The sequence below is a fragment of the Pteropus vampyrus genome, unplaced genomic scaffold (genome assembly GCF_000151845.1).
Source record: "Pteropus vampyrus isolate Shadow unplaced genomic scaffold, Pvam_2.0 Scaffold25, whole genome shotgun sequence".
NCBI lineage: Eukaryota > Metazoa > Chordata > Mammalia > Chiroptera > Pteropodidae > Pteropus > Pteropus vampyrus.
Genome location: NW_011888806.1, coordinates 9,109,691 through 9,125,938, shown reverse-complemented (window position 1 = coordinate 9,125,938; position 16,248 = coordinate 9,109,691). Strand labels below are relative to the sequence as shown.

General features: G+C 33.3%; 1 protein-coding gene and 1 long non-coding RNA gene across 3 annotated transcripts in view; one reads left to right on the top strand and one right to left on the bottom strand.

Moving 5' to 3' along the window:
* LOC111737264 overlaps positions 1 to 16,248 on the bottom strand; it is a 71,668-nt gene that overhangs the window by 26,988 nt on the left and 28,432 nt on the right. Inside the window, exon 4 of one of the 2 annotated variants that reach the window (XR_002779401.1) lies at positions 7,149 to 7,319. The exons of the other annotated variant lie outside the window; for it this stretch is intronic. This is a non-coding gene — a long non-coding RNA (uncharacterized LOC111737264). Of the gene's footprint in view, positions 1 to 7,148; positions 7,320 to 16,248 lie in introns of those variants that run through there. 2 annotated transcript variants of the gene reach the window in all.
* On the top strand, positions 3,697 to 12,719 carry IBSP (integrin binding sialoprotein). The gene is made up of 7 exons (XM_011356315.1): positions 3,697 to 3,750; positions 3,840 to 3,890; positions 3,986 to 4,063; positions 4,793 to 4,795; positions 7,616 to 7,678; positions 11,455 to 11,619; positions 12,180 to 12,719. Exons 1-7 carry the CDS (start codon positions 3,697 to 3,699, stop codon positions 12,717 to 12,719), a joined length of 954 nt encoding a protein of 317 aa, XP_011354617.1.

Below are 16,248 nucleotides of genomic sequence, written 5' to 3'. Positions count from 1 at the left end.
GTAAACTCTGCCACCACAAATGCCACCAGTGAGTATTCTCTGGGTAAAAGGGAAATGGATTAAAGACAGGAGCCAAATTGTTCTTATATTTGGTTTCCATGTCCTGGAACATTGGCTATCCAGTGCCCTGATTCAAGAAGATGAGTGAAAAGCTCAATAATTCAAAGTTTGGTAAATTGGCCTACACTGATGTGGTCGAATCTATATTTTCCAGGCAACTTTTCTGAAATAAAAGATGATTTATTTTTCAAAATATCTAATAACGTGACTGGCACACACACTTAAAAATGATATCTATTAATTTTTGATTTCTTAGGTAAACCATAACTGGGTGAATAATAAAAGTACTAAACAAGAAGAATATGCGAGCTATTAAGCTAAATTTCCTTTTGCAAATTAAAGAATTAGCACTTTAGTTTATCAATCAGTTCCTCGTGTACTTGGTTTTTCTGAATCATTTCAGTAACAGATCACTCTTGCCAGACCTATTCCTATTTTTCTATACACATAAAGAAAAAATTAAATATGAAAATAAACAGAGTTATACAGAAGCCCTAGAAAATAAAACAAGGTGACATCATTTGCATAACAGGAAGGGACCATATAAATAGATAATCCAAACAGGTTTATTTTGTAAAACAAAAAAAATGAAACCTTCCTCTCAGTAGCATGATCCTCAAAAGTTCTAACTTTTACATTCAGTGATGTATTTTAGCAAATATATCTTATAAATTCTGACATTTAATTATATTAGTTTTAACATATGAGGCACCGAAATATGTTTCAGGAAAAATAAAATAATTGATGTTAAATTATTAATTGTTCATCAGGTCCTTTCCTTTGTTATTTAGCTTATTATTTTTTTTTTTTACTAAACTAATAAAGTGAGACTGTATCTGGTGACAGTGAGTTTTCTTTCTTTTCAACATAGTGAACTCTTGCATAATTATGATATTTTTAAATGGTTAAATCTTTTGCTACTTATTTTAATTCAAATCCAGTGTATTATGTATATTCAGAACTCAAACTATTCATCTTCATCTAAACCTTCAATTAAATTCCACAATGCAAACCTCTTGGCACTAGAGGCACTTGTTTCATGTTTATTCAACTGAGCCTGTGTCTTGAAAAAGTGTTGATGTTTGGGGGTTTTCTGGTGAGAGTCCACATTCTGACATCACCTTGACTATGACAGTGATTGGCTGTTGGAAGGCAAAGAAGAGTTTATAGCCAGCAAAAGCAAGTGAATGAGTGAGTGAGAAAGCAGAGGAAAAATTCAATCTGTGTCACTCACTCCTGTGAGCCTGCCTCTTTCCTCATTTCAGGACTGCAAAAGGGTAAGATTTAATATGACAAATAAATTATCTTAAACTCAAACACTCCATGTTTTACAGCTCTGGATTTGGCTTTAAATTTTTTATTTAACTGTTGATATGGTTGCACTGTAAAATGGCTATATAATTTAACACTTGTTTACCATTAAACTAGTACCTCAGATTTTAGATTCTTTCCAAAAGGCTGTTTATTAACCTATGCATGTAAGTAAGTTCTTAATATGCACATAAATTAATGCACATAAATTAGAAACTTATACTTCCTACTTTCTATCCTGCACCTCACAGATAACTCTTTGTTTTCTCATTCCAATGCATTCAAGATAACCTAACTGGAATACTATTTTGCATTTGCAATCTGCCTCCGTGTATGTAGATTTCTCCATGAATTATGCCTAATCTATATTTCAATTACATACAATATCTTTTCAAAACATTATAAATTCAGCTTCAAACTATTAATATCTTACAGCTATAAAATCAGTATGGAAAAATATGTAGTACTAGAGAAACAAATAATGTTGGTAGATTATTGTACTTTCTCAGTAAAATCTTGTAATTAGATTTTCAAAACTATCCTTTAAGAATGTTGACATTGTTTTCTGAGTTATTAGTGGTTACTAAAGAGATCTTTGCTTTTGCTGAATCACAAAGTAAATAAAATAAGATTTATGTAGGTAGCCAATTAATTGCTTCCTACATGAATCACTTGGTTCTTTTTATATTATCTGTGTTATGTTTTTATCTAGCTGTTTTATAGTTTGTTATGAGAAATTTATGTAATCAAAACTCTTTCTACAGTTCCATCTGTTTAATTTTTTAAGCTCTTTAATATACTATAAATACTCCAACTCTTTTCTTGAAGCTGCGGAGCAACAATCTTCCTGTTTGCGGGTGGGCTCAATCTTGGGTGGCAAAGTTCAAAGTATTTTTCAGAGCACGCAAGAGTAAAAAAAACTTCTTAAACAGATGAGTCCCCTTCCGGGCAAAGTCTCTTTATCCTGCTATGGCCATCAAGAAATTTTGCTAAAGTAGAGAGGACTGTGAGGAAGTGTGTAGGCATCAAAATCAAAAGACCCACTCTGCCCAAATAGAATGTTACTTAAGACCCAAGGCAACTTCTCTAGGCCTCAAGCTTTACCTTGTGTGGTGCATATTTTAGTGTCAGATACTCAATAAGGATGAAATAAATCTTGGCTAATGATGACAAAATGCAACATAAACCTTCAGAGTACCGTATATGACCTGAGTTTCATACATTTTAAACATTACTTTTTCAAGTGTGTTTATGGGGATAGTGCCATCACCATTACATACTTCTAAATTATTGCCTAAGATGTCACTCTGTATGAGAAGGCACTATCAGTTAAATGTGTATGTGTCAATGCAAATAGGCTGGTGTTAGTAGGCTGCCAACTAAGTTATCCAAACTCTATTAAATTGGATTTTATTAAATACAGTAAAATTAGGATAGGACTGCACTCTCTCTCTCTCTTTTTACTTATGAGAAATCTATGTGGAACTGAAATCTTTACATGGTTGCAAACCCCAAGACTGTTCTGGAACCATTCCCACTTTGAGAATTTAATTCTTCCCTGACCCTGGAGATCCCCTGATCCATCCCATGACAGTGATGGAAACCTTAAATGGAGCTGGGGAAAAACCTAATTTGAGGAGAATTTCCCCTGATAAACTCTTCTCATGGAATCATCCTCAGACACGGCTGTTCAGTACAACATGCTGAGAGAATAGTATTCCACATGTTATGGATCACTTCGTGTACATATAAAAAAAAAAATACCAAGTATTTTAAGATGTTCATAGAAAAATGGCTCCTAGCCTCCATTTTACAAATGACCTTTAGTTCAAAAGCTATATAGAAGCTAGAAATGCCTGTAGGACCATTGACATAAAAAGCAGTCATTTAAATGTATTCAATTTTGCTTAGTTTGTTAAGCAAATCAAACAGGTCACATAACTACACTAACAATTCAATTCACTTAGCTGATATTCCTATGTCAATGACACTAAAGAGGCCTCTGAAGCTCAGTGTAAAGTATGCTAAGACTTCAAGCCCTTTGCAGTGATGAAATGGTCTTCCAGTGGCAGATCACAGCAGATAGGTTAAGACCAAATATGGAATTCATGATTATTTAAACAGGTGGGTTAAGTCAGTCTTCTGTTAATTAAAAGGAACAATTTTAAAACGAAAGCAGAAATTCGGTCTTTATTAGTTTAAACTATGATTGGACAGAAATAAAAACAAATGAAATACTTCATCTAACATGAGCAAAATGTTACACTCTTAGTTTTAATATTTTTTAACTTTACCATTTCATTAATTCCAGAAGCAATCACCAAAATGAAGACTGCTTTAATTTTGCTCAGTATTCTGGGAATGGCCTGTGCTTTCTCAGTAAGTTCTTCGTTAAAAACCTATAGTTATTTCCATTTTTGTCTTTTTATGTGAGAAAATATGTAATAATTCGATGTTCTTTTAAACAGATGAAAAATTTTCACCGAAGAGCCAAATTAGAGGATTCTGAAGAAAATGGGGTAATTAATTTTAGCATACTTCTTTTCCCCAACTACACTTACTCTAGATTAATTGTATATTAAACATGAATATACCATTTATTTTGTTTATGCAGGTCTTTAAGTACAGACCACGATACTCTCTTTACAAGCATGCCTACTTTTATCCTCCTCTAAAACGATTTCCGGTTCAAGTAAGTATAAAAATTAATTTTCCTCCTCACCCATTACAATTCAAAGGGAATCATGTTTAATTACAAAACACCAAAATTATTGAAAATCAGCCAGAAAGACCACTTACTACAAAAAGTTTGTTTTTAATATATTAAAGCAAAATTTATTCCTAAATTCTCTTTTAAAGCAGAAATATATATACAGAGTAAGATCATTTGGGCCCATTCTAAAATGATATAATAAAAACAAATACGCTGGTACATTCATTTCAGCTATTTTTGCTAACTCACTGACAAAAGTGGACAATTTTATCAGTTGCTGACAATTAAGTCAATGATAAGGCCACTAATTGTCATGTTATTGTTGATTCGGTACTGTCATACAATTGTTTTACTTTCAATAATTTAGAGTCCTTTATTTGGTAGGGAAAAAAATTACTCTATAAACAGTAGAGGTCATTTAAAAAAATTCTTAATAATCAGTGGTGATTGCTGAAAATTTTCTGAAACTTTGACCTGTGTAGGTCACTAGACAAATGAATATGTCATATGTTGAAACATAATTATAACGGAAGTGTGGTTCAAGAACTGCAGAGGAGAGAAAGAAGTTTGTGAAGTAAACTAAAATGCTTGCATGAAAAACAAAACATTCTTACAACTTGAAAACAAAAAGGAAAATAACTAAGCACTAAAAATAAGAGTTTCTGTTTTTATTGGGTTACCTGTGAAGAGGGCTTTTGAAAGCTGGAGGGAGTAGTGTTGATTTTAAATACACAGCAAACCAGAATTGCACTATTTTATTCCTATACAGTTTAGGTTCAGGGTACCAATTATGCACTATTTGACCCAAGACTCATGAAACAGTCAAGATGCTGAAAAAGATGTCTCAGCACAGTGGCTTGGCATAACATCCTACCATATGTTGGGCTAACCCATCTCTAACTCATACAATGATAGGAAATGATAATTTTAAAGTATTTCTAGCACCACAATAATTATGGGGAATGTGTGTGGCCACAGAAATATGAGCACAAATGATACATGAGTTGTGAGTTCTCAGAATTGTCTTCCATTCTCTGGTTTACCTCAGGCCCATAAATAAACATTGCTCATTTGAAATTTTGCTTTGTTTTCTTTCTTAAATAAAATGCAAATGGTAATAAATTTATGTTTCTGACTAGCTCCTCGACTTTTCTAAAATATCAAGTACTTAGAGATATTCCCATCTAGAAATTCTTATGGATAAATATGTGTGGTCCAATTAAAATATTCATAATGAGAAGATATTAGGAGGTTTTATTTTTCATTATTAATAGACTCAAAGCTCATAGATCTTTAATATACAAAATTTCCACAAATTATATGTAAACAGGTACACATTATTAATGTAGAATTGAAAGATAGTTGTTTTTAAAAAGAACCTAATAAAATATATCTCCCAATATAACAATCTGAGTTAGTATTCATGATGTATTCTATTTTGCAAAGTTTGATTTCCAGGATTTTTTCCCTTACATGTCTATTTATATATTTCTCATAGCTCTTTTTTATTTATTCTCTTAAGTCAGCTAAATATTTAATGCCCAGATTGTTACCCCAAAATGGATTAAGCTGTATTGGCTTCGAAATTCATGCTTTATTCAAACAAAGCTGTGTTTATATATATAGATAGATATACATATCTATCTATCTATATATATATGCACACACACACAGACACACACATATGTATATATATCTATAATAACTTCTAAAATACCAACTTGCATGAAACACGTTATATTATTTACAATGCTATAGAAATGGAAGTATAGATAAACTTAATACTCTAAGCATTTTTAATTGAGGAAATTGATTTTTAATGCTTCAAATAATATTTGACTAGTGTGTCGACTCTTAGGGGACAGGAATTTTATCTTATATTTCTTTTATTGAACTCATCTCAGCTATCACCATGCTTGATACAAGGAAACTGTCCACATTTCTAACCTCATCTCTTGCTATGACCCTCATTCTCAGTACAATGCCTAGAATGGATACTTGAGATTCAATAAATAGAATGATAGAAGTTAGAAGAAATAATGATTTAAAAATTATATTTATGAAAGACATCTGGAATATCAATTGGGTTTAGTGACAAAATGGTAATAAGACATAAATGAAGGAAAGGAAAATAAGAAAATGCCAAGGCTTCAAGGTATTTCATGCAGTTTAAAAATTGCTCTCATTGCAGATATTAATTGAAGAGTTGTGTGGTTGGGGGTAGGAAGAAGGCTAGACATAAGAAAGCTTGAACAATGATTAAACACTCTCACACTCCCACTCAGACAAAATATGCTGCATGCATATGCTGTCCTTGCTATATCACTTAATTAACAAAAATAGTTTAGATATAATATTATTCTTTATTCACCCTCTGGACTATGGAAGGCACAATCTTTAAGGTCATGGCAGTGCAAGAGCTGGTTTAACTATTCTCTTTTCCACTTGAGATTATTCTTGAGTCAAGGGGACAAGCATTCCTTTTCCTTGGGTGGATGGTGTGGTCACCTGAAGAATGAGACCAACAGGATGGCCCTGAGTAGGACTGACATGTGATTGTTTCCTCACATCTGATCTCTAACTCCAAAGTTATTCTGCAGCTATATTTTCTAAGACCCATGGAACTTAACTGAGTCATCAGAATGACAGAATCTTAAGTTGGGTATCCATGTGTATACCTGTTACCATTAGGAGCAGTTGCAGAAAAAGCAGGAAAATTCTATTTGCATTATCACTGGGAAAGAAGATGAAGAATCTCTTCAATTGTCTTAAAGGCTCTGAAAACAGATGTTTAGATTTACATTTTCTTTTAAAAAGTAGCAAAGCTCATTAGCTTTATAATTGTGTTTTTAAAATACACTTCTTGGTTTAATTTATTTTCACTTAATATTGAGCTCTTTAGAAGGTACCCTAAAATCTCTTTATTGAGTAAATGAATTGATTTTCATCATATATCTTCTAATACATATATTAACATTTTAGAAGTTAGCTTTAATTACATTGAAATATATTAAAATTACATGCAAATTTAATTTCAAGTAAAATTCTAATTTAAATTCACCAAGAAAGCTCATTGAGAATTAACCAGTAACAACTTATATTTTATAATAAGCCCAATCATTATTTCATTCATATTTTATAAATAAAATAAAACAATGTGATCTATGTTTTAGTCCAAGATTTGTCTTGAACTGATTGGAGAAGTCACAACCATTCTGGGCTTCAGATTCCTTCTCTGTAAAATAAAGAAATTGGACCAGATAATCCCCTTGTTCTCTAAGAGTTAAACAGTTCTGTGACGCATTGCTCTAGTTTTTGCATACAAAATGCCAAAGCTTTTGGAATTGAAAATGGAGTATCTCATACATATCTTGAACATTGTGAAATGGCTTCTTCTCTCTAACATCATTTTATATATGTCTAATTTCTTCATATCTTTTCCACATTAGTATTAGAACTGTTCTAAAGTAAATAAATACAAATCTAATTACATATTCATATGTGCATGAATTCATGTGTATATTTTTTTAGAGCAGTGACTCTTCTGAAGAAAATGAAGATGGTGATAGCTCAGATGAGGAAGAAGAAGAAGAGGTAAGGAGTTTGTGCAGGATTTTTCATAACAAACCAGGCAGCACAAAAACAAATAGGAAATTAGTCTACTGTAGTCAGAACTCAGCAAACAGACATTGCCAGCTTACCAACTGCCCAGAGTCTTCTATTTTGGACAAGTGAAATGTTATTTAAATTAGAATAAACTAAAATGACCTGCTCAAAACACTACTGCAGTTTGAGGTTAAAATTATCTGTAAGTGGTACACAAAACCAAAAGTAGTCTTTGTTTTAAGTGGAAGAAGTATAAATTCTGATAAAAAGGAAAAGTATTGTTTATATTTAGATGGATAGAATATGATAGTAAAAAAAACAAGTATATAATAGTTCTGAACTCACTATAATGCTTGTTTTAGGGACTGAACTTAAAAAAAACTTAATTTACTAAGTGTAGTATATGATAGCTAATCTTACATCCTCTACACTGTTATTGTGATTCATCTGCCTTTCTTGACCCACGAAGTAGGGTTGTTATTTTTAAGAGGAATTTCATGAGTTTTTATTTAATAATGAAATTCATGTTCTTACAAAAATGTAAGTGCTCAAGATGTAAAAATATCTTCTAATACAGTACTACAAATTAGTGTAGTTTCTGGCTAAGATTCATCTATATATCTTGGAAATTGTGCCAACATGTTTATAACTAACACTCTTGCCCAAGGAAACATACTAATTAGGTACATTTTCCTGGATTGTCAATTATAGCAATCCACTGGTTTGGGAAGCTTCTAAATTCAGGTATTCATAGCTGCTATTTATAAGTGGACAATGACAGTCGAAAATGGATCATGGATAAATGTCTGCTATCTTGAAAACAAAATGGCATGAGAACTTTAAAAGTGATGAATATTTAGTTTAATTTTTTTAACCACAAAATTAACATTTCTAGTACCATAATTTACTAGAATCTCATTAATAGCTTAAAGGAAGGCCCTAATAAGAATGTCAAGCCAGTACCAGAAAATCCCACAAAATTTTGCCTGTGGTAATCTTACACAAGAATTAAGCTAGGGTAATCCATTTAACTACATTTGTTTGCTGTATAGTGATTGTAAACTTGCCTTGCCCAGCTAGATTTTCCAATTAGATTGTGTACATTTTGGCAGTGGTTTTTCATTTGTTGTGATGGTAGTTGGGGATTGGGGAAGATTAGGACTCCTTTAAGACTCTTAAGAAATTGCACACACTCAAAATTTTGCCAGCAATCTGAATATTTATGGTACTTTCAGAAATTATCTGCAATTCAAGTTAAATACAGAGTCCCCAGGAATTGTATTCACATGAGAAAGTGCCTAGGCATATTTTCTACTAGGTGATCATACATTTCACTCTACTGCTGAACTACTAGCCTTAATAAACATTAAACCTTTATTGAAATATGATATACATACCACAATTATCGTAAGTATACAGGCCATTGAAATTTCAGAAATGTAACATGTAAATGTAACCAGCACCCATATCTAAAAGCAACACATGCTTGGGGCTTCATTCCATTCATTAACCAAGCCCCGCCAAGGGCAGCTGCTATTTTGACTCCTAACAGATAGATTACTTTTGCCTATTTTTATTATATATATGGAATCATACAGCATATACTCTTTTGAGTGTGGCCTGTTCCACTCTCAACTTCAGAGGTTGATCCATACTGTTCTGTCATTGTAAACTGTTCATCTTCATTGTCAATATTTGTTACATGGATATACCACAATGTATTATTCTCCTGTTGATGGGCATTAAGGTAGTTTCCAAGTTTGGGTTATAACAAAGAGTGATACTATAAACATTCTAATACTCTTTCTGATGAATATATGCATTCATTTCTGGAGGCTAATTTATCTAGAAGTGAAATTTCTAAGTCAAAAGGCTATGCGTATGTTCAATCTGAGTAGATGCAACCAAACAGCTTTCAAAGCAGACATACCAATGTAAACTCCCATTGTCAGTATGTAAGGGATCCAGTTGTTCCTCATTCTCACCAACACTTTCTTTTTTTTTTCAGTTATTTTAGCCATTCTAGTGAGTTAGTAATACTTTTTCCCTTTTTAACTCATTGCAACAGGATATCCTTAAATAAAGTGTCTAGGAAAAGAAAGGGTGTTACAGGAGAAAACATAGATGTCTATAAATTGGGAGTCTTGGGCCTATAGCCATGACCTTGTCACTAATAAACTGCTATCTATTTGACCTCACACCATTTATTCCATTGAACCTCAGAATTTTCACCTATGAAATGAGGGTACAGGACCCAACATGTATATTCTCCTATTCTAAGGATCTTTACTCCTCTACTCCTAAAAGATTTAGTCTGTTGGGCTAAAGCATAAACTCGAAAAAAAAAATAGTATGGTATTTATGGAAATTGACACAATTAGCTTGCAGACTATTTTGGGATGGACTCTAGTAGTCCCAAGAGTTCACTGACACTGGAATTTACAAATTTGATGAGGCAAACATATTCTTTTTAGTCACTTGTTTAATAATAAGGCAGGCTAAATCTAGGTTTTGTTTGTTTGTTTTCAAGTCTTAAAATATAGGATGCCTAGTTAAAGTTATCCAATTATCATAATATCTTTTAAAATACATTAAAATTAATTTGATTTTCTAAGACTCACTTAAACAAATTCTACTTGCATGAATTCCTGACTTTTAATATTAGTTATAAATTACATTGTGAGATTAACTCAATTAACAAACAATTGGAGTAATTGACAATATGGAGTAAAGGAAAAAGACTAAAGTGTTAAAGATTATAATAAGCATTCATTTGAGGACTGGTAATTTTTTAAAAAAAATATTCATGCAATAACCTAATATATTATAAAGGATTTCTTGGAGTGTTTACTTCCTTCATTGCACAGAAAATTGATTGTGTGTCAAATGTCTAACATTTTTTGAATGCTGCATATGGTACAGAACTGGCTTACATATTGACAGATGGGTTTTGAATTAAATATATCATTTTTGTTGTTTAATAAATCTGAAAGCAAATGAGATATATTCACTTTTGGGAAGAGGTGGATAGCAATTAAGATATGCTATCAATTTGTTTGGAGTTAGTTTTTATAAAAAAAATTTCCTATTAAAAAAATATCTTAGGCGTACTGTGGAAAATTCATAGAAATTCTAATCATCATCAACAACACATGGTCCATTAAAAAGAGCCCAGCTTTTTTGAGGTAGAAAGATTTAGCTTCATCACTTACCATGAGACTTTAAGCAAGTTATTCAGCTTTCTGAGCTCTTTTTACTTTTGCAAAGAGTAAGAGCAGCAGTCTTATCTTATAGGGCTGCTATAAAGAATATAAAGATAGGTATAAAGTTCTCAGCTTATTTGTTAGCAAATATGAGGATTAATTTACTACCATGTTATAGTAGTTATTGATAATTTTAATTTTAATTATTTAAATTAAATTAAATTATTTTAATTAATTAATAAGATTTTAATTGAAAGACGTTAAGAGCCTAAGTTCTGTATAATGTGATACCAGATATGAAGATATGTAGAAATTATTACACAAATATTTTGAATTGATTAAATAAAATGTAGAAATATCTAAAACATAACTCAACTTTGAGTTGAGTTCTTAGAAGTGAGAAGTACAAATGGCATAAGAGGAGGAAGAATTGTCAACATTGGGTGATGAGTTGACTGAGAAATATAAAGTTTTTTTTTCCAACAATGGTTCATAATACCAGCGAATCTTGAGTTATCTTCTGGCTAAAATAACTTTTCTTGCTCTGGGTGTTTGTACCAGGAGACTTCGAATGAAGAAGCTAACAATGAAGAGTCTGATGAAAATGAAGACGAAGAATCGGAGGCCGAGAACTCTACCCTTTCTGCTACCACACCCGGCTATGGAGAGGAGACCACGCCCGAAGCAGGAAATATAGGTCTAGCCGCGATCCAGCTTCCCAAGAAGGTAATAATTCCTCCAAAATGTTACATCTAATTTCATTTCTTAACTGAAGTCTAAGGTTATTTTGACACTGTATCCAGAGTATTTTATATTATCTTCTTTAACTCATTGAGAAAGCAAGAACAGACAAAATTTTCCCGTTAACAAATAAGGAAAGATCTTTTCCCAGGTAAGTTCTCTTCCCATGTTATTACACTGACTTTCCACATTACACCAGAAGACAAAGGATAAGTATCTTAGCAATGAATGAAGGTCTTGAGAGATGCCTCTTTCAGAGAAAGGGATAAAGACAGAGAAAGTGAGTAATAAAGCTATAGAAAGCATCTCCCACACAGAAGTCTTATTTATCAAGTACATTTTTTTCCATCAAAATCCAATGACAAAGGTACTAATTTGGAATTTTTAAAGCCCCCCCTCTCAATTCTTTTGTAAGTTAAATGGACTTCAATTCGGAATTAGGTCTAGAATAAGGCTGTCAGTACAGTCTATGTTGATGACATTATGGCCTTAAGTTTTACATTTTCATGCCTGGATGTGGAGTCTTTCAAATTTTTTTCTTACAGACAGGAGATACAGGAAAGAAAGCTACCAAAAAGGAGGAAAGTGATGAAGAAGAAGAAGAAGAAGAAGAAGAGGAAGAGGAAGAAGAAGAAAATGAAAATGAAGAAAATGAAGCAGAAGTGGATGAAAATGGGCAAGGGGTAAATGGCACCAGCACCAACAGCACAGAGGTAGAAAATGGCAATGGCAGCAGTGGCGGAGACAATGAAGAAGAAGGAGAAGAAGAAAGTGTCCCCGATGCCAATGCAGAAGGAAACACAGTGGCTGGAGAGCAGGACAATGGCAGGCTTGAACCTACGACTCCACCACAGGAGGTCTATGGGGCCACTACCCCAACACTGGAGAAAACCACCACCACTGAATATGAGGGGGAGTACGAACAAACAGGCACCAATGAATATGATAATGGATATGAAGTCTATGAAAATGAGAATGGGGAACCTCGAGGGGACAATTTCCGAGCCTATGAGGATGAGTATAGCTACTATAAAGGGCATAGCTATGATGGCTATGATGGTCAAAATTACTACTACCACCAGTGAAAGCCCAGCCTGGGATGAAGTCATCCATTCTGGTGTTGCATGTGGCTACAGTTTTCAAAGTTCAACTCAGGAAGGTGCAATATAACACATGTGCATGTTATAATGTGGAATGGTGCTGCTGTTCCTAAGTGATTTTCTGTAATTGCTTCCGCAAGTATTGGGCTTCATGTTTGCTTTTCCCTGGTATATTATTCAAAGGTAATTGTAAATCAGAGCCATTTATCAAGTGGTAAACCAATCCATAAGATCAAGTTTGATCGAATGTTTTAGGTTGTAATTCTCTAAATAGTATTTTTAATCTGTTTGCTCTATTACTAACTGCTAAAACATACTCTTTGTGCAAGAATTGCTTCTAAGAAGAGATTCATTGACATTAATGCCACTGTATACAATAAATGTGTTTGTAGTTCTTTAATCATACTACCTATTCAACACTGTATAGTTTAATTATTATTCTCATGTATTTTTATGTAACCTGTATGTATGTTCTATCAATAGATTTTATCACAAATAAAAATGCAATTGTTCAAATGTGTTATTTGAAGAAAAATGAGAGATTCAGAATAGAAAAATGTGAGACAAGTAGGGGGACAATTCGGCTAAAGGATAAAAACTTATTTCCACTATGGTTTAAAACTCAGAAGAACTACAAATATGTTCTTGTGGATAAATCAACATAACTACGATTTTGACATACATGTGGACAGGGTCAGCCATATACATCAGGGAAATAAATGGCTTTTATGAGCGTTGCCAGATTTAATAAATAAAAATATAAGATATCTAGTTAAATTCAAATTTCAGATAAACAATAAATAATTTTTTAGTATAAGTATGCTCCATGCAATATTTGGCTTTTGTGAAATATTTGGGACATACTTATACTACATAAATAATTCATCGTTTATCTGAAATTCAAATTTAATTGAAAGTTCTATGTTATATCTGGCAACCCTACTTCTACTTAATTTGGTTTTAGGTGGGTTAAGGATTGGGATAGAATGAAAACTCTTATACACACACATATACAGAGGGCTAATATGCAAACTCTTAACTGCAATTTATGATTTAACATAAACCTAAAAGAAAGTTTGAAATGGGAGTAATGAAGGAAAGTAGATAGAAGAAGCAAGAAGACAAAAATTTGTTCATCTTTTTATTTATTCATTTATAAGATGTATTGAGTATTTACTACGGAACCGGACAACATTTAGACACTGGGCATATGAAAATGAAGAACTCTATCCTCGGAGTGATTTTTGGCCGATCGCTAACCTTTGTAAGGTGTTACGTGCATAACTCATTGTCTCCTCACTTTTTATTTTGAAAAATACCAAGGCTTCAGAAAAATTGGAAGACTAGTACATGAGTAGCCTTATTGACCTTTCACCTAGATTTACCAAGGATTAACATTTTGCCATATTTATGTTATCTCTTTCTGTTTCTGTGTGCTTCTCCTCTTAAATGTGTATATACTTTTTTACCAAACCTTAGAGACGTTCTGAGATCATTATGCTCCGTTTCTAAATACTTCAGCATTTAGTATAAGAACAGGGAATTCTCTTAAATAGCCACAATATTGTTATTCTTATTCTCAAGAAATTTGACATAGATATGATATTTTTCTAATATACAAATATATAGTCCATATTCAAATTTTCCCAATTGTTCCAATAATGTTCTTTATTGCTAATGCATTTAATCCTTGCAAAACTCTATCAGGTACAAAGAAGTTATCTGTGAAGTTTATTTATTTATTAATGTCCTGAAGTTTATATAGCAAAATTGGTTAATCTTTTCCTTTATGGTTCTTTCTTTTGCTTTTGACTAATATAACATGAGCGGCTGCTCCTTGTTATTTTACCTCAGGGATTTAAGCTAGCTCACTTCCATCCTTGAGAGCCGAATGGTGACTCTTCTCCACCATTGCTCCAAGCATCTAGGAGTCTCCTTTAGACTAGTGGGGTTTGCTAGGAGAACTGTGGCAAGGCATTTCTTAGAGTAGGTCATGGCAGCAGAAGAAGGAGTCATGGCCTAGTCCAGACACCAGCGTGAGTGGGTAGTCAGATGGTAAGGCCTATAGACAACCAGCTACCCAGGGCCCAGATGGAAACAACATGAAGTTCTTAGATGAAGACAAAGAGGTGGACTGGTGAGGACTGTGATTTAACCCAGGTCCTGGGCACTCCCAAGATACCCCTTTAGAGTAGTGCTCTCGTCCATATCATGCAAAAATCTCTGCATGGAAGCCCCCTTCTTTTAATATTTTTCCTACTTTGAATCACATGTTAGAGTTCCAGCCTCTTTCTGCCATCCTAGCTAGCTAGCCCTACTGACTTCTTGCTCCAAATTCTCTTTGATTTTTCCCACCGAAGCTCTATTTTCTGTATTCTCTCACAGTATCTATTGATGCCCCATCAGGAAGAAACTTGATGAGAATCCAAATTATTAGGAAAGAAAGATGAACAGTTTCATTCTTCCCTGAGAAGATATAATCTTTCATCTGTGAATGAATCAAATGACTCTTTTGAGTGGATAAAAGATAAAAAATAAAATAAGCCCAGCTCATATTTGGGGGAAAATGATGTTGGTTATTTATATCTTCTTACCCATAGAAAATTCTTTCATGCCATTGTTTGCATGTAAAAAGCAGTTTGTAGCTGTGGAAGGACTCCTACATGTCGTTAATATGTCTTTCCTTTCTCTCCAAGTAATAGAATCCTGGTTTATTGGCTGGGCCTGTGGCTACAGAATAAATTTGTATTTCTTCCACTTCTCCCGGAGCTAGATGTGGCCATTTGATTTAAGCTCTGGCTAGGTGGACATGTGATGTGTACAATTTCTTGGTTATTTCCTTACAAAAACGTATTATTCACTTTCCCTTTCTCCAACTTCTCTCTCTTAATAGCTGGAATTCAACCGTGGTCGTATGCCATCTGTGACAGTGTGCATGACTGTCTATGACAACAGTCTATGGGTGGCAAGCTGAAAAGATAGAAAGAGTCTGTCTCTGAGGAGCACCACACCAGCTGTGGACACTGAAGCTCTAGGAATAAACTTCCATTTTCTTTAAGCCCTAGGATTGTTCATCTCTGTTATTAACAGGCAAATGAATCCTAACTCAGTGATTCTCAAGATGTAGTTATCAGATCAGCAAAAGCAGCATCACTTGAGAACTTGTTAGAAATGCAAATTCTAGAGCACAACCCAAGACCTACTGACTCAGAAATTCTGGAGGTGGACAGGTGATTCCAATGTCCTCATATTTTGAGAACCACTGTTTTCATCAATATTATAGACAATGTTTATTATACACCTACTGTGTGCCAGTTCTATTGTAAGCATTTTACGTATATTACCTCATTTAATCCTAACAATTATTGAACATTAACTCTGTTTTACAGGTAAAGAAACTGAGTTGCAGAGAGATATAGCAACTCTGAGATGACTGGCTGGTAAGGCAGGGAAGGAGACTGCTCTAGAGTCCACTCCCTGTATGCCTCCCAGAGTTTCTTTCTTTATACAGAAA